The sequence below is a fragment of the Vipera ursinii genome (assembly GCF_947247035.1).
Source record: "Vipera ursinii genome assembly, chromosome: 17".
Classification (NCBI taxonomy): domain Eukaryota; kingdom Metazoa; phylum Chordata; class Lepidosauria; order Squamata; family Viperidae; genus Vipera; species Vipera ursinii.
This window is the reverse complement of record NC_139530.1, coordinates 3,708,221-3,726,685: the sequence shown is the minus strand read 5'-3', so window position 1 is coordinate 3,726,685 and position 18,465 is coordinate 3,708,221. Positions and strand designations below refer to the sequence as shown.

The 18,465-nt window shown below is 47.6% G+C and overlaps 1 protein-coding gene across 2 annotated transcripts; it reads right to left on the bottom strand.

Annotated features, from left to right (window-relative positions):
• Positions 1-2,372: 2,372 nt before the first annotated feature.
• On the bottom strand, positions 2,373-13,481 carry H6PD (hexose-6-phosphate dehydrogenase/glucose 1-dehydrogenase). Of its 2 annotated transcripts, none has more exons than XM_083375741.1 (5): positions 13,435-13,481; positions 9,710-10,350; positions 7,319-7,436; positions 5,659-5,928; positions 2,373-5,267 (listed from the first exon to the last, which is right to left on the bottom strand). In XM_083375741.1, the coding sequence occupies exons 2-5, from the start codon at positions 10,337-10,339 to the stop codon at positions 3,910-3,912; spliced, it is 2,376 nt and encodes a 791-aa protein (XP_083231867.1). In that variant the 5' UTR covers positions 10,340-10,350; positions 13,435-13,481; the 3' UTR covers positions 2,373-3,909. The 2 variants fall into 2 exon arrangements, with proteins under 2 accessions (XP_083231867.1, XP_083231866.1); XM_083375740.1 differs by lacking the exon at positions 13,435-13,481 and adding an exon at positions 12,596-12,787.
• Positions 13,482-18,465: the final 4,984 nt, after the last annotated feature.

Sequence of the window (18,465 nt, the reverse complement as noted above, 5' to 3'; positions counted from 1 at the left end):
GGAGGGGGAGGGGGGACACACACAGAGAGACACACACAGCCCTGCGCATCACTTGCCTGCAAAGCACACACAGGGACAGGGGGAGGGAGAGAGAGAGAGAGAGAGAAGACAACACACACACACACACACACACACACACAATGTCCTACGCATCCCCCCCCCACTTGCTGGGGAGGAATTGAATTGAACTGAATTGATTAAATTTATATGCCGCTCTTCTCCCTAAGGACTCGGATAAAAGCTTTTTTTTCAGCCCGTTGGTGCGGCTGGCTACACTCCTGTATCTCCTACCACCGGAGGGTAGGAGAGTCAAGAGATCCCGTCCAGGGTGTGAGTCGTCCCTGAGAACCTTCCTCACTCTTCCAAGGCAGCGAGCCCTGGCGAGGTCATCCAGTGGTGTCAGGGACAGCCCACGATGTCTTGGGCTGTGCTCACCACTCTCTGTAATGCCTTCCTGTCCGCGGCTGTCAGACCAGCATTGTTGTTGTTAGCTGCGAAGTCGTGTCCGACCCATCGCGACCCCATGGACAACGTTCCTCCAGGCCTTCCTGTCCTCCACCATCTTCTGGAGTCCATTGAAGCTCACGCCTACGGCTTCGGTGACTCCATCCAGCCACCTCCTTCTCTGTCGTCCCCTTCTTCTCTTGCCCTCAACCTTTCCCAGCATGAGGCTCTTCTCCAGTGAGTCCTTCCTTCTCCTTAGGTGGCCAGAGGATTTGAGTTTCAGCTTCAGGATCTGGCCTTCTAATAAAGAGCGGTCAGGGTTGATCTCCTCCAGGACTGACCGGTTTGATCGCCTTGCAGTCCAAGGGACTCGCAGGAGTCTTCTCCAGCACCAGAGTTCAAAGGCCTCAATTCTTCGGCGCTCGGCCTTTCTTATGGTCCAGACCAGCATACCAAACCACAATACCATATGAGAGGACGCTCTCTACAGTAGACCGGTAAAAGAGGGTCATTAGCCGTTGTTCTACCCTGAGAAAGTGAAGCCTCTGTTGGGCCTTTCTGGCCACCTGGGTTGTGTTAACTTTCCAGGTCAGATCTTCACAGAGGTATAGGGACGTTCCCTTTTTGCGACTTTCTGACCGTAAAAGTTTCACTTAACGAGCTTGTGACTAACTGAACAACTGCAGTGCTTCATTTAACATCAGCGGTGCTGATTTTTTTTCCTGCAGCAAAAAAAAAAAAAGTGTTGTGACGCTTGGCTGGACTTTGTAAATCAACACCACACAAATGTTGCCAGCTTTCCTTTCATCTTCCTCCAAGGAAAAAAATGAAGGAAAAGTTACATTTTAAACCATCATTCCTTTACTTTAAATTGAGCAAGTTTGGGGGTTTTTTTCCCCCCTGCCCTGAAAGATGGCAGATTCCTTTTATATGTACAACAACTTTTTAACACTTCCTGCTTCTCAAAATTTAAATGGTTTGCTGAATCCTAAAACAAAGCCAAAACTTTTTTTTCTTCCCCCAGGCTCTGTTGGAAGTATTAAGGGCAGACATGAACTGACCTGGCTGCATGTTCCCAAGAGTTAAAAACATAAAATGGGGAGTTTTAAGTTTCTAGTCCTGAGTGAACTGATTTAAGAAGGAAACATGGCTTCTTTTTTTTTAAGCCACTGGCAAATCTCAACATAAGTGCTATTCAACTGCTGAATCGCTTCTCTTGTGGCCTTAATACCCTTTTTTCTCAAAAAATGCTTGCCTTTCCACTGTTAACTGCACGGTCCCAAAGACACTTAGCAAACTTCTGGGCTGCTCTCTTTAGCAAAACCTCCATGGTCCAAGGCAGTATCTCTGCCGGTATTACAGCAGCAGGAAGCTAGGACTGCTGGGATAGCAGCAGATCAGGGAAGTCCAATGTAAAGTGATGGCAGGCAAGTAGAAATATACCCATTTTATGGATGGTGCGCCGAGAGGCTGAGGCTGTCCCGTCACCCTAGCCGTGCACCGTGGATTAGCCAACTCTTTGCCAGCGTCAGAGATTGTCTCTTTCCTTCCATTTGGCACAAATGGGTTTGTTCTTCCTTATCTCCCAGCAGCGGAGAGTTCAGGACTGTTGTGTCCCAGCAAAGGTTGTTGTTTTTTTGCGTGCACCACCCGACCAATGCCAAGTGTGAACTCCCCGTGACGGATGTCACCAGCGGCTGCCAATCTGACTCCCACCACCGCTGCACAAAAAAATACGTAACCGCCCACGCAACACTGGACAGGCTTTGCATGTACTGGAGGCACAACAGCTGGGCTGCTTTAAACTGAAACACACCATTCACACACCCCGGCGCTTAGTGGAACGGAAGCCACCTTCATCCCCAGGTTCTCAAACAGAGCCTCCCTAGCGGCAGGCAGTCTACCAAACCAAATACACAGCCAGAGAATGCGAGAGCAAAAACGGTTTATTGCAAAAAAAAATATTTTTTTTTAACAAAATTTAAAAACTCATTTCGGGCGTATAAATGCCGAACACCGATCCTCTGGGAAAAAAAGGAAGATTTAGTGTAAAAAATATCAGCAGTCTTCAAAATCACAAGTGGAAAACACCAGTTTAAATCAGTTTTTTTTAAAAAAAAAAAAACCTGGCCACTTTATGTGGTGTGGACCTCAACTCCCAGAATTCCTCAGGCTGGCTGGGGAATTCTGGGAGTTGAAGTCCACACACTTTAAGTGGCCCAGCTTCAAAATACCATAGCAGGAAAAAAAAAAGCTGTTTAAGGCACTTTCTTATTATTGCAGAAATGCCATCCAACGTAATCCATCACTGGTTTAAATTCAGAAGACGCCAACGTGCTTCGTCTCATCCTTTCATGCTACCGTAGCCTTCTGTAAGTTGCTGCCCTCCAGCCTTGAAGGATTACAGTCCCCATCATCCCCACCAACCCATTGTTTGCTGTTTCTCATTGGTTTTTTTTTTTTTTTTGCAAAACATTTTGTCCTGGAAATAAAAATTCTGAAAAGGTAGGAAATGGCTCTACCTGGTGGTGGTAGAATCACATTTCTCTATTTTATTTTATTTTCCACTTGCCCCAACTCAATTTTAGCAACTGTTTTGAACACCAAATCAACACCAGGTTGCAAGATAAATCTCCTATCTAAAGCAGAATTGTGCCGGTTTGAACTGGAAGGGCACCAGCGAAGTTGGCAAAACTTTGGCTTGGTACAGGTGCAATCTCTTAAAACTCAGCCCAGCCTCTACAGGCCAAAACCAACCTGCCTTTTTCCGTGCCTGGTGTTGGCACACAGCTGGGCATCGATCTACCCGCTCACTTTGCCTAATCGTATCCCAAAAGTGAATTTCTGGCAGTAGATGTCTTTGCATTGCAGAATATGTTGTGTTTTTTTTTAACCTGGGATTAAACTGCAGATAGGCCTGTGAGGTAGGTTGTTTAATATATAAACTCATGGTGGGTGGGGGCAGAATTGAGGCACATAGCAAACTTGTACCTTGACCAGGAGAGTAAAAAGAACTGACAGATATTTCCTACCTCTCCCAATCTCCCACCTGAAGGCTTCCAGAGGCCAGACTGAGCCAGCGGAACTCAGCGCCACAAGGTGTGGTGGTGAATGGCCTCTCTGACAGCTCAATTAACCAGAATTAGATAAATTAACGAGGGAGGAGGCCTTCAAGGAGGACTGCACATTCTTTGAATGAAGCTTACAAAGGATTCACAGCCTCAATCACAGCCACGGGGGAATTAGGCCACTTCCTGAGTGGTGAGAAAACCTGGCTGGTTGTTATTAGACAATTTAATGAGAAGAAAAACAGCTTAGCCTGCGGTGGTCCATTAAGTGTAAAAAAAAAGAGGTGTGTTTGTTTCTTTTGCCTCAATTCATCCCCCAGACAATTTTCACACCACACTGTTGAGAAAGGCCAGGTTAAATGTGTGTGTGGGGGGGAAACCCACAGCTTCCGAAAGATCACCCCATTAAGGAATCATAGTCAATATACCAGGATACCTGGCCTTTTTGGGGCTTCACGCCGGATATGGGCCATTTCCGGGGATCGTTCCCGGCCCGGCTGACAATGGAGACCGTCTCGTGTTTGCTTTTCCCCATAACTAAGACCGACACCTGTCTGGCTTTGTTGATAAGCGGCAAAGTGATTGTCATGCGCTGGTGAGGTTTCGTGGGACTCTCGGCGAAAATGACGTCTTTATCCCCCTCGAGGCCGACCGAGCCCGGGAAGAGGGAGGCCGTGTGCCCGTCGGTGCCCATTCCCAGAATAACCAGGTCGAAGCTGGAGTTGGCCACCAAGGCCCCAATCTCGTTGGCGTACAGCTCCGGGCCTCGGTCGCCCTCCACGCAAAGCCTCCGGTTAAGATGCACGGGCATCGGATGGATGTTGAAATAAGGAATCCGCACGTACTGGAGTAAGTGCCGGTGCAGCTGGCCGAAATTCGATTCCGGATCGGCCAGCGGGACGCAGCGCTCGTCCACCAGCCACAAATGCGTCTGCTTCCAGGGGAAGCCGTAGCAGTGCCTGCTGAGTTGTCGGAACAAGGCCAAGGGGCTCGATCCGCCCGAAAGCGCCAAGTGGAATTCGCCGCTCCTCCGGATGGCGGCCAGCGCCGCGGTTTCAATGTCGGAGGCCAGACGGCCAATGAGGTCGTCTGCCCAGGCGGTAATCAACTGGCTCTCTCGAAATGTGGAAAGCAGGGTCTGGAATCTCTCTGCGGTGTGTTTCTCCTCCAAGTCGATCACCTGAAGGGTCTCTCTGGCTAGGAAAGCCACTTCCTGGCCAGCCACCTCAAAATCCAGCAGGTGCCCATTTTCCCGACCACCGGGATACAGCCGGGGCGATTCGCGGCTCAGCTGATCCAGCAACGGGGACCAAAATGCCCACGAGGCCAGCAGATTCTCTGTGGTGATGAAGGATTCCTTTTTCCCATGATAGATCGCGGAGAGCAGGAAGGCATAAGCCTCCCTCTTGACGGCGGGCACATAGACGTGATAATCGGAGAGACTTTGTCCCCAAAGGCGCAGCTGAGGGCGATCCTGGAGCTCTTTCCAGGCGCCGCCTGGCATGGCTGGCTTAAAGAGGTTACGGCTGACGAGGATGGCGGGTGAATTCAGCTCCCCGTGCCCAATGTAGAAGATGATCTGTTTCGGCTTGCATTGGCTGTGCTCGGCATCCCAGGCGCTCTCCGTCTGGACGCAGTGCGCCTGGTTTTTGAAGAGGATCCGGGCGTAGCTGACCCGTTCGTCGAGGACTTTGCCGGACGTGAGGACGAAAGGCACCCCTTCCCAGCGCAGATTGTCCAAGTGGACCAGCACTCCTAAAATGACAAGAGAATGGAGGGGGGCTACAGGGCTTCTGACCCACAGACGCACACCCTCCCCACCGAGGCGGGGAAGACCAGGTTCGCGGGAGTTATAGTTTAGCCTCCAAGATAAAAACCCCAGCTGATGAACCAAAGTTTTTCCAAGTAGAATTAACCATTCTGCTACACTGACCACCCCCCCCCAAAATCTCCAAGCGGGGGCTAATTACAAGCCCCATCATCCCCAACCGACAAAGCCACCCGCTGCCTATCAAGGATTGCACTTACGTCTCTATAGGGCCACGAATTGGGGAAATACGTGTCAACTCCCGTCTCTAAGTTTTATCTTTTTTTTTCACACCCCCCACCCCACCCCCACCCACCCCGCCTTGGGTGTCAGATTTACCTGCAAACGTTGGGGTTTTGGTGAAGTGGTCCTGCCCTTTCTGAAGCTCCTCCCTCACCTGGGCGCCGTACGCCTCGTACTGGCCAATCACGGCGCTGGTTTTTTCCAAGCTTCGCAAGGAGGAGAAAGCGGCAAGTTTGCTTTGGAGAACGTCTCCCGCGCTGGTGAGGTTGGCCGGCAGCTCCATGGCGAGAGACATCAGGATTTCGGTGAGATGGTTCTGGTGCATGTCGCGGAGGACCCCGTACTGTTCGTAAAACTCTGTGCGATCTGGGCAAAGCAGAAACAGTGGCTGTGAGAAGCCCCAGCCAGAGCGCCGAGCCCACGTTATAATCGCCGTAACGATTAATCGGCAGAATTAAAAGCTTTCCCCCGCTTAGCAGGCCATTTTTAAAATTATTCATCCCCACTCAGCAAGCTATGGAACACTGCGTACCCCGCCTCTCTTCCCGGATGGTTCTTTGGCCTCCCTCCGCACCCTACTGTGGGATCACCTGGTGGCCTCCTGTTCAAGGACTGCGGTACCTGGGCCCATCCCTACTTAGCTTTTGGGAACCCCTGAAGGCCACCTAGCTCATCAAAGAGTGAGAAATGAGTCAGTGGAGTTCAGACAGACTCTCCTGCTGTAGTGTCCTTCAGAAAGGTGAGAAAAATCAGTTTGGGATACTCCGGTTTTGTACTGCACCCAGGAAGAGGGAAAGAATTTTTGCCCAGCCAGTTTCTCCAACTCAAAAGAAAGAAAAGGGGAAAAACATTAAGGGCTATACTGCAAGCACACACATGGCCCATTTTCCTGTCCTTCAACAAACGATCGCTTGCAGAGGTGCACGCACCAAGAATTCCCTCCTTGTTCCCCAGCCAGATTAAAGAAAAACAAAAAACTCCAGAATTTGCCAAGCTTAAAATGATTATTTTAGGAAATGGGACGCTTGTTGCCTTTAATAACATAATGCATTGCTGGCAACGTGCACAGCCCAGGCGCATGTCTGAGACAGCAGAAAAATGAAGCTGGCGGAGAGCCAACACCATCCTGGGCGCAGGAAAACAGCAGCGTGGTAAGTTTTGCCCACCACGGCGACTTCCCGAGGCTTCCCAAGCGATCTCTCTGTTGACTTTCCACGGGCAAAATGAAGGCGCTTTGATCATTCAGCAACGGCTCTTCCTGTGCAATTAAGGTTAAGTCACTAGTCCTCATGGTTTTTCATAAAGGGCTGATTGCCACAATCGCACAGGATATCCTCTCATTAAGACTCAGGCCACTGGAATTCCACTCTATGATCGTGGAAAGCGACCGGCAGGCATAAAATAAAAAGCCAATCGAATGAAAACGCGGGACTCTTTCCCGCAGCTTTTACCTGGCCTGCTAAGGAAGGGCAAATGCCTGAATCGAGCGAAAAAGAGAGTTTAATGAGTCGCTGAAGGCAGCCGATCCAAACTACAGGTATCTGACTTAAATGGAAAAAAAGACATTAAGTTGAAAACGTTAAGGGAACTGCGGTGTGGAAAGGCTGAAGTGTCCATCCAAAAAAACCCCCCCCAAAAAACAACAACAACCCGAAAATCGGTATTGCTTGTGGAAAATTCATTTACATTAATAATGAAATCCTTAAGTCCGCCTCCCTCTGATTCTTCCTCCCAACCCAAATGGATGCCCACGTACTTTTGACGTCCACCGTCTCTTTCAGAACAATTTCCACACGTTCCACGTGATGCTGGTTCCAGAGAGGGCCCAGTTTTTCCCGGTTCTGATCCCGGAAAGGTAAAATGTGAGCTACCACCTTCAAGAATGGGAGAACAAAGGGAAAATTTGCATATTTTTTGGGAAAAAGAAAAAAAAAAGAAAAGAAACCATACCGGAAGCCTCTCTTTTCTAGGGATGGATCTTGCAAGCCAGTTGTGTCAAAGACCCAACTCCGATCCATGTCACATTTAAATTCGAAGATCTAATCAAATTCTCTTCTGATCAGCCCTCCAAATGATTGATGAGGCCTTTAATAAAAGTTGCATTTGGTTCTGTGGTGGGTAAAATTTGGGGAGCAAATTAAGCAGAGGGATTTCCGAATTCCCCCGTCAGAAATACGCCTGGTTGGCTAGAAGCTGGATCCCGACTAGTTCGGAGCGCGATTCAAACATTTGGGAAGCTGAGCTTCTCCGTTACGGTAAGTCCTCGACTTACGGTCAGGTTTCTGTCGCTAAGCGAGACATTGGCCAAGTGAGTTTTGCTCCATTTTACCACTTCTGTTGCTGCAGTTAAGTTAGCAACACGGTTGTTAAGTGGATCTGGCTTCCCCATTGACGTCGGAAGGCCGCAAAAGGGGGATCGTGTGACACGCACACACACCCCCGGGACGCTGCGACCGTCGTAAGTCTGAGTCAGTTGCCAAGTGTTTGAATTTTCATCACGTGACCACCGGGGATGCTGCAAAAGTCCTAAGTGTGCAAAAAATAGCCCTCCGTCGCTTTTTTCAGCCCTGCTGTAACTTCAAACGGTCGCTAAACAATCTGTTGTAAGTTGAGGACTGCCTGTGTTAACAAAACTATAGGTACGTGATTGAAGAAAAGAGAAAACTCTTAAGTTACTCAATGTCAGGCTTTTGTTGCACTTTTTTATGTCTAAACCCAATAAACCCCTCCCTTACATCCTAGACGCACTCTGCACGTACCCAGAGGCCCCCTTCCTCTTGATTTCTGCATAGAGATGAAAATACCAACTTTTGGCCCCTCGCTAAAAGCCAAATTATCCAATTTCCAGGCAAGATCTCCTCTCTCCCACAGCCAACAACAACATGCTTCCATCCCTGCCTGCTAAGATCCCCCCGCCTTGGGATCCTTCTCAAACCAGGAAAAAAAACAAGGGGGAGTGGGGGGGGGGAAAAACTTGGAAGAAGAGTGAAAGTGAAAATTGCAGGCTTTGTGGCCAGCTTATCAAATTAAAAGCCTCGCGTGGGGAAATTTTGGAATTTTACAGCCAAGCAGAGACGGGAGGCCAAAACCCCCCCCCCCCTTACTCAACAAAACTGAAGTGAAAACCTTGGGATTCATGGCACGGTGGTTTCTCGTTCTGTCTTTTTGCACACTCACTCCCCGACAACACACTCTCCAGCACACAACTGCAGTGGGTTAGCTCACGGGGCGGGGGGGCGGGGGACCCCAAATTAAATAAAATCACCCTCGTTTTCCTACTCTAAGAAGGTCAAAAAAGACCCCTTTTGTCCGAAAGATAAAAGGCTTCCTGCCTGAGCAGGGGGTCAGACTAGATGACCTCCAAGGTCCCTTCCAACTCTCATTCTATTCTATTCTATTCCTATATTCTATTCTATTCTATTCCTATTTTCTATTCTATTCTATTCTATTATTCTATTCTATTCTATTCTATTCTATCCTATTCTATTCTATTCTATTCCTATATTCTATTCTATTCTATTCTATTCTATTCCTATATTCTATTCTATTCTATTCTATTCTATTCTATTCTATTCTATTCTATTCTATTCTATTCTATTCTTCCTCTATTCTATTCTATTCTGTTCTATTCTATTCTATTCTATTCTATTCTATTCTATTCTATTCTATTCTATTCCTATATTCTATTCTATTCCTATATTCTATTCCTATATTCTATTCTATTCTATTCTATTCTATTCTATTCTATTCTATTCTATTCTATTCTATTCTATTCTAATTTCTATTCTATTCTATTCCTATTCCTATTCTTTTTATTGCTTTTTATACTGTGCTTTTATTTCCCATAAGCTGCCCCGAGTTACCGCTGAACGAGCAGGTGGCAAATATAAATTGTCTAAATAAATAAATAAATAAGCCTCTTAATCACTCTACAAGCTCCTCTGGCTGGGGATGATGGACGCTGAACTTCAACGCCTCTCGGCAAAAGCCAGAGTCACGCCTCTTAAAAAGCGTCAACCCCCCCTGCCCCGTCCCCCCCCCTTGCTGCTGGATTCCCCTCCCGATCAAGCCAGGATTCCTCCTCTCCTCCATCCCAGATGTTGCAGTGGACAATTCAAAGTCCGTCAAGAGTCTCCTCCCATCTCACCTGCTTGCCCAGGTAATGATCCACCCGGTAAATCTCCTCTTCACGGAAGACCTTCGCCAGCTCCTCGGCCAGCCGTTGCGCAGACAACCAATCGTGGCCAAAGGGTTTCTCCAGCACCACTCGCAACCAGGCGCCGGAAGGAGGCCTGCAGCTGCTGTTAATGTGCCGGGCAATTTCGGCGTAGGCGAACGGCGGCACGGAGAGGTAAAAGATGCGTCCTCTTTCCACCAGCTCCTCTTGAGCAAGGCTGGTCTCAATGCCCTGGCTGAACTTGGCGTAGTCTTCTGCCCCTTTCAACTGGTGGTACTCGGTTAATTTCAAGAACTGGTCCTTTAGCACCGCACATCTGTCGGGCGGCACCTCTGGCGAGCAGGCCAGTTTTTTCAAGGGCTCATACATCAGCCTGCGCCCCACCTTGGGCTCCCGCTGAGCGGCCCCATAGAAAGCGAAAGTGTGCCCGTTGGCCACTTCGTCCAGGTAAAGCTGGAACAGGCTCTGCCACAGGTATTTTTTGGCCAAATCCCCCGTGGCCCCCACGAGGACGACGGAAATGTGGCCCCGAGATTCCCTACTTTCGGCGGGGAAAATCCCCCAGATGACGATCACGGCCAGGGTCCCTTGAAAAAGCATCGTTAAGGGCTCTGGAAAGAAAGGGAAGGAATAGAAAAGGAATTTTTTTTCAAAGTCAGGAAGAAGAGAGAGAGAGAGAGGAAAAACAACATTTGCATCTTTGGACTTAAGGCTTCGGACCGTTCCAATGATCAGCTCTGTACCCCCGGCGAGGCAACAAATTTAAATTTCAATTTGCTGGCTCGGCGTTAAGATATTCTTGAGCAAAAAAAAAAAAAGCATTTGTCGCAAGCGTGCTTCGTAGGCCAACAGGTTTCCTGGTGCAAAAAAAAAAAAGAGAAGCAAGATTTTCACTGTTTACATTCCTGTTTAATCCTATGTGCTGGAAATCTGCACACAGGCAGTCCTTGACTTAACGAACCACAATGGAGCCTCAAATTTCTGCCGCTAAGCGAGACAGTTGTTAAGGGAATGTTGCCCCATGTTGAAGTCCACGAGTCATAAAAGAGCCAAGGTTGCCTACCCCTGTTGTAGACGATTGCACAGATGTGATGTAGGAAACAAAAGCCAGGATGATCTTTTACTCGCAACGATCCGGGAGCTTGTCAACACCTCCACTGAGGTTCAGTCTGAATCTTTCCTTCCTGTGTAAATTGTATATTATATGTTTACTTCGAATTTGTGAAAAAGGCCGATTGATCAGCCTTATACAGAAACTGGCCATTAATGCTTCCTTGCTTTCAACACTCCAACGGTCCAACGGTTAGTTAAACAGAAATCCCACAGATTAAAAAATAAATCAGCATTTCCTGGTGCAGAAGCCGCCCTCTCAGAAGGCAAAGAGAAAAAAAAAGAAATATATTAAATAGCAGTTAGAAAGTCCGGGCACACCTTCACTGATCTAGGCTGGGTTCACACAACACATTTAGCTCAGATCAGTGAGAAAGTCAGTTGGCCACGTGTGGAAAACTAGCCTTAATTAGATTGCTCAATTGAACCCTGGTTTCGTAGTTGTTTGTTTAAGCTGCTACGCAACTTTAGTCCGTTTGATTCTTTGCACCAGGCTCACTCGGAAATGGGTTCATTTCCGAACCTAGTTTTTATTTTATTTTTTAAAAAAGGTTGTTTTAAACCAGCCCATCTTTGTAGCCCGGATGTTCTGATTTTGTTTTTGTTTATTTCTCTCTCTCTCCCCCCCCCCCGCCATTTCAGCTGCTCCCAGTCCCTTCTGAATGGGCAGAAAAGTGACAAATTTTTTAAAAATATGTTTTTTGTTTTGGAGCCAGCAAAAGGATTGGGCACCTTAAAAACTGCCCATTGTGCTGAGGTTTCGGAGCAACAGTTGCCAAGGGTTGCCACAAACATTTGCAATAGTTAGATAGAAAGATGATAGATAGATAGATAGATAGATAGATAGATAGATAGATAGATAGATAGATAGATAGAAAGATAGGTAGATAGATAGATAGATAGATAGATAGATAGATAGATAGATAGATAGAAAGATAGGTAGATAGATAGATAGATAGATAGATAGATAGATAGATAGATAGATAGATGATAGATAGATAGATAGATGATAGATAGATAGATAGATAGATAGATAGATAGATAGATAGATAGAAAGATAGGTAGATAGATAGATAGATGATAGATAGATAGATGATAGATAGATAGATAGATAGATAGATAAATAGATAGATAGATAGATAGATAGATAGATAGATAGATAGATAGATAAATAGATAGGTAGATAGGTAGGTAGGTAGGTAGGTAGGTAGATAGATAGATAGATAGATAGATAGGTAGGTAGGTAGGTAGGTAGGTAGGTAGGTAGATAGATAGATAGATAGATAGATGATAGATAAATAGATAGATAGATAGATAGATAGATAGGTAGATAGATGATAGATAGATAGATAGATAGATAGACAGACAGACAGACAGAAAGACAGACAGACAGACAGACAGAGCAGGCCTGTTTTCGCACCACGACCCGGCTTTTCTCAGAGTAACAGTTGCCAAGTCTTGCCATAAACATTTGGAACAAACAAACAAACAAATCCAGTACGCAGCCTGTTTTGGCACCACAACCCCTGCTTTTTTCCCCATGCACAACACCCGCCCCCAGCCCAATATTGGATAGGGGTTGGCTTTGTCTATGCACACACACACACGCTGCAGTGCGCTTTCAACAAACCCCAGTTTGAAAGAGTCAGCTTTCCCAAAGCATCCCCACCAGTCTGGGAAAAAAATTATGCAGCTGTTTGTTTTGTTTTGTTTTGTTTTGCTGAACTTGAAAATTTTGCCTCTAACCTGTTTCCAGCTTAAGCCGCAGAACCAGTTTGTCGGGCGGTCCCGCCGTGAGATCCCCCAACGCAATTTTGAGAAGGCCACTTTCTGCTTGCGCAAATAAATCCACCAGGATCCGCCAAGTGGATGTGACTTGGTTAATTGCTGACCTATTAAATGGAAGACTTGCACACAAGGTGCGCTTACGTACACCTCGAGGAGAGATTTCTAACAGAGATCAGAACACGCAAAAAGAAAATTACACCCATTTTTCCCCCCCCCCTTAAATTTGGGGAAGAAATTAAAACGGGAAGAAAGGAGTTTTTTATTTTTGTTTTGTTTTAAAAAGACAAATTTAGGGGAAGATTGGGAGGCTGTGTGTACAAAGCCAGGGAAAAAGTGGCCGGGGTGGTGGTGGCAGGTCGTGCATCGTTCAGGGAAAGCTTCCCCCACTCAGGATCTGGGTGCAAACCCGGAGGAGGAGGGGGGGCACCCCTAATATCGGTTGCGCCCCATCCAACCATCCTTCCCCCCCCCCCCTATTTCTCCCTTTGCAAGAGGCGCCTGCAAGAGGCGATCCGCTGGCAGGCAAGGCGGAAGCGGGCTTGCGAGTCGATTTTTGGAAGGGATCCCGACGACGCTCAGCCGCGCAAGGTGGCTGCGATCCTATCCAGCGGGCGCCTTGGGCAAAAGCGCTTGTTCCGAAGGACGCAGGGGAAAATGCACGCCCAGGTTTGAAATAATTATTAATATTTATATATATATATATATATTGCAATAGGAGAACGTGAAGAAGGCCCCCTCCCCTCTTGGCCAACCCATCCTTCCTTGCATTTTTGCCCACGCAGGAAAAACCCACTCACCTCCCTCCCGCGGGCGGCGTTGGAGAAGCGCAAGGCGGAATCCGGGAAACGGGAGACGGCGCCAACGCGGAGATTTCTCCCTCGCCTTCTCTTGGGCCGGGCAGCTCCGCCTCTTCTACCCAATGGCGAGTAGGAGGGAGGGGGTGAGAAAAAGCTTGCGGTTCACGTCGAACCGGAGGGAGCGATTGTGAAGCGGGCGGGCAGGCGAGTCTTCTCCCCTTGATTCTGTTTTTATTTTATTTATTTTATTTTATTTTATTATTTTATTTTATTTTATTATTTTATTTTATTATTTTATTATTTTATTATTTTATTTTATTTTATTATTTTATTTTATTTTATTTTATTTTATTTTATTATTTTATTTTATTTTATTTTATTATTTTATTTTATTTTATTTTATTTTATTATTTTATTTTATTTTATTTTATTTTATTTTATTTGTATACCGCCCTTCTCCCTAAGGACTCAGGGCAGTGAACAGTGACATAAATAACAGAATGCACAAATACAGATATTGAAAACAAATTAAACCCTAATTTTGCCCAAATGCAGAAAATAGTTACCTTGCTTAAAACAATAATTACAACAGAACCCGTCAGACCATCTCATTTCCCTCGGGGGGGGGGTGTATTCATTCGGCGGCAAGGAAGTGTAAACTTTGGGCCCAGGATGAAAGTATCCACCTACGTATTTACCGAGCAGTTGCGTTACTTGCTTGCCAACCAGACACGGGTATGGAATTCCAGGTCCCATCATCCACCAGCCCGTGGGGGTAGGGGGTTATGGGAATCCAATCCCCGGGGGAATCTGTACATGTTCTTTATTTGCCTTCTGACACTATTTCTCCAAGAAGCGTTTAGCAGCCCGAGAGACTGGTATAACTTGCTGCGTTCACATTTGCTGCTTCTACAACTCTGCCTCTTTGTGGTCTAGTGCATTGTTAAGTATAGCCCCTGTGGACGTCAAAGCATCATTTAGGGCCAGACACATACTGCAAACCAAGCTAGCCCTCGTAGCTTAATCCTACAGGGAATAAGTGGACCACACCAAAGGTCGGGATTCCAGGCCTACCTGTAAGGAACGTTGTGTGAACAAATGCCAAACGGAGCGTTCAGATGAATTTCTCCTTTATTTAGGGGGAAAAAATGGGTTTCCTGGGCTTCAGTGTGAACCGGGACTGATTTAAGCACCTTTAACTGAACAAGCCACGATGCCCTGGCTTCCTTAAGTTGTGCCTTAAACTATTGCAGGGTATTAAATATATCACGGTTTGGTGGTTTAAGGGATGACCTTGCATTGCTGGCACTGAATTTCTCTCTCCTTCTTCTTAGGAACCTTGACAAGCTGCTCGACCTCTCCAGCAATGAGACGGTGGGTCTGCAAGCCCCCCCCCCAACGCAGCCTGCAGAAGACTGCAGTGAATTGCGCAGGCGGCTAACATGTCCAGGGCTGCATTCTCTGCAGCTCAGAAAATGCTGCAGTTCTAGCAGGATGGTTTTAAAAAAAAAACCAACAATAGTAACAATGAATTAAATATGGCAAGTTTTCCTGTCCTTCCTGCCTCCTTCAATTTTGGAGATGGGTTTAAGGCCCCACAAACACACACCCTTGCTGTGTGGGAGCTGGGAACCACAATTTCGCACTTTGGACAAGAACAGCTGCTTAGCTAAGCCGAAGTCCTTGGGAAGGACTCAATAGGTAGATAATAATGCCAGATCTAGGCTGAAGATCTGGTTGACTGTGAGACTAGCCTTCTGTTCTGGTGAAAAGGAGGACTTGTGTGTGTGTGTGTGTGTGTGTGTGTGTGTGTGTGTGTGTGTGTGTGTGTAACATGATAGCCATGTTCCAGTGTTTCAGGGGTTGCCACAAAGAAGGAGGGGGGGTTTCAACTTATTCTCCAAAGCGCCTGAATAATTAACCCGTGGAACGGCTTGCCCCCAGATGTTGTTATAGGGTCTCCTGCTTGAGAAGGGGGCTGGACTAGAAGACCTCCAAGGTCCCTTTCCAGCTCTTGTTCATCCTGTCATTTCTGTTATTCTCTCTCATGTTATTGTCTGCGCTGGCAATCATAGCCAGACTCAGGATTGCCGATTGATTGGGACGTGGATTATTTGGGGCGCCAAGCTTCCTACGGTTTAGACCAGGGGTCTTCAAACTTGGCCCTTTTATGACTTGTGGACTTCAACTCCCAGAATTCCTCAGCCAGCATGCCTGGCTGAGGAATTCTGGGAGTTGAAGTCCACAAGTCATAAAAGGGCCAAGTTTGAAGACCCCTGGTTTAGACATCTTATATATTCAATTATTGGATGGCGGTTCCTTCGCTTGGGCTGCCTCACCAACCCTTTTCGTAAGGATTTGCAGGTGACCCTCTTTTGATTTTATTTTTATTTTTATTTTATTTATTTTTTTTTCGTTCGGTTCCTCTTTGAGAACTTTTATTCCAGGAGGCTTTGGCCCAACTCTTTAAGAAGTGCGAAACGGCAGTATCATCGCAATGCTTTCTGAGGGGCTTGCCAACCTCGGTTTGTCCACACGTCGCAACGCAACCCTTTGTGTCTTTGCTCGGGGGGGGAGGGGGGGGAAACGGCCCCCTTCCACCAGCGTGGATTTCAGCGAAACCCCGTCTCTGGGCCCAGTGGGTCAAGAAACGTTCTTTTAAAGATGGCTCTTCTGGCACCCGCTTCAGTTGCCTACAGGAGAAGAGCGACAGAATAACGGAGCTGGGAGGGACCCCAGAGGTCCTCTAGTCCAGCCCACCGCTCAAGCAGGAGGCCCTACACCGTTTCAGGCAAGTGGTTGTCCGCTCTCTGCTCAAAAAGCAAGGAAGAAGAAGGTAAGGACTTCGGATCCCACTTTTAACCTTGTTTAGACAGGCCAAGTTGATGGGAATCCCGCCTGCCAGGTTTTTTTTTTTTTTTTTTTGCAGCCCTTCGGCTGCTGGAGGCTTGGCATTCACCGGAAGCAATTATTCTCTCCAAAAATAGAGTTTTTAATCTATTTAATGCCTCCCTCCTCCTCCTCTTGTCCCCCCCCTTTTCTTTTCATTCTCCTCCGATCTTCCTATCAGTCACTGTAAGAAGTCCACCCTCCCAAGAACTTCTCAAGCCACCGTGGGAAGAAGAAGAAGACAGGGTCCCGCCGAGGTGGCAGGTAATTGGGGAGGTGGTACAGCGGGAAGGGTGGGGGGGTGGCCTGTCTGGGGGAACCTCGCTTTATGCCAGAAACTTTTCCAGTCCAGTCGGAGGGGTTGGTTACGACTGGGGTCCCCCTGCCCTAATTTTTTTTTTTAAAAAAAGATTTATTTCTTGCAGGCAAGGAGTCTCTCTCTGTCTCTCTTACACGCCCACCCACCCACCCTTAAGATGGGTATTCCTTTCCCTTTTCTGAAGGCCAACTTTTGCTTTCAAGGGGGAGGGGGCTGACCTTGACGGGGCGGGCTTTGCGGGGAGCAGACCCTGTCTCTCCACCCCCCCCTTCCCACTTTCTCTCGTGCTTCGATTTTCTGGGTCAGTAAGGAAAATGCCTCGGTGCATGCATGCCTGGACAGCTTTGAATGAATCAAACCCCCCCACCCCCCCACCCCAGCAGCATCAAGGAGAAGAAGGGAACAGTTGTGGCTCTGCTTTGCTGATTCTCTACACACACACACACACACACACACACACCGATTTTTGATGCAGTCTCGCTGCAGAGGGGAAAGGAAAAGCTGCAGAGTGCTTTCACACACGTCCCCCCCCCCACTTCTCAACCCCCCCCATACACACAGACACCGATGCTGCAGAAGTAAAATGCATGATCAAGCTTTGGCTTGCCGGAAAGAGAAAGAGAGAGAGAGAGAGAGAGAGAGAGAGAGAGAGAGAGAGAGAGAGAGAGAGAAGGAGAGAGAGAAGGAGAAAATCTTCCTAATTTCCTATATTTGGTCCTTCCTCTCTTTTGCCCTGCTTTGCACGCCCGGCTGGGCTGAAAAATGGGGGGGGGGGGAAAGTCGGGGTCCTCCAGCAGCCCGCTTACTCTTACATTTTTTTTCTTCTTCCTTCTTTCTTTTCTTCAATTCCCCCCACCCCACCCCCTGGATCCTTTGCAGTTGGGAGAAAAATCAGCAGTTGAAGTCAGGAGGGCGAAGATCTCGTTGGCGGGTGGGTGGGTGGGGTGGTCTCAGGAATCCAGGGGGGAAAAAGTAGCCTCCAGGAGTGGGGAGATGTGGGGGGAGGGTGTCTTTTAAGACTTTGAATGGGGGAGGGGCAGGGGGATTATGGGAGATGTAGTCTGCAGGGCGGCAGGTTGGCCAGCAGGAGGAAGTCGGGTACTGGAAAGGGTGGGGGTGGGGGTGGGCAGGAGTGAGGAAGAGGATGGACTTTCTGAGCCTTTGGCCTGGGCTGGTGGCCGAGTGGCTTTAAAAAGGGGACAGGATGCCTAAGTATCCCAATGGGAGTCCTCACAGAGCCTCCATAGTCAGGGGCAGTCTACCAGGATGCTCCAATGCCAAGGATAAAACAAGAAAAGTTGACGCCACTGCTTGGGATGGGTTTTTGTGTGGGGTCATGTGGCTCTGCAAATAATTGTGGTTGTTGTTGTTGTTGTTGTTTTCTCCTCCTGCGGCCCCATTCCGCGACTTACTTGAAAAACCTCCAAATCTGAGTTTTTCATTCCCTGCGTTTCCCCACCCACCCACCCCTTTCCAATTCTCATCATCTTACCCATTTTAAGTGGAAAAGCCTGGAGATTTTTCTATTTCTCTGCTTATTTTTTTCATTCTCGGCTTTCTCTTTCCCTAAAGCATATTGGGGCTGTTTTGTGTTGTTTTGTTTTTCATTTTAGGGTGACAAGAACCAGCAGCCCCGGGGGAGTTTTAAAGGACAAACCGTCATGCAGGGCTGCCTGGGCAGAGCGTCACGTCCTTTGCAGCCCAGGTGCTGCATTTGCAGCTGTCAGAACACCTGGATCTCTTCCCCTGCTTCTCTCCAGCCAGGAAAATAATGATAATAATAAAAAAAACCCGCCGCGTACGGCTGTTCCCACCATTTGCTG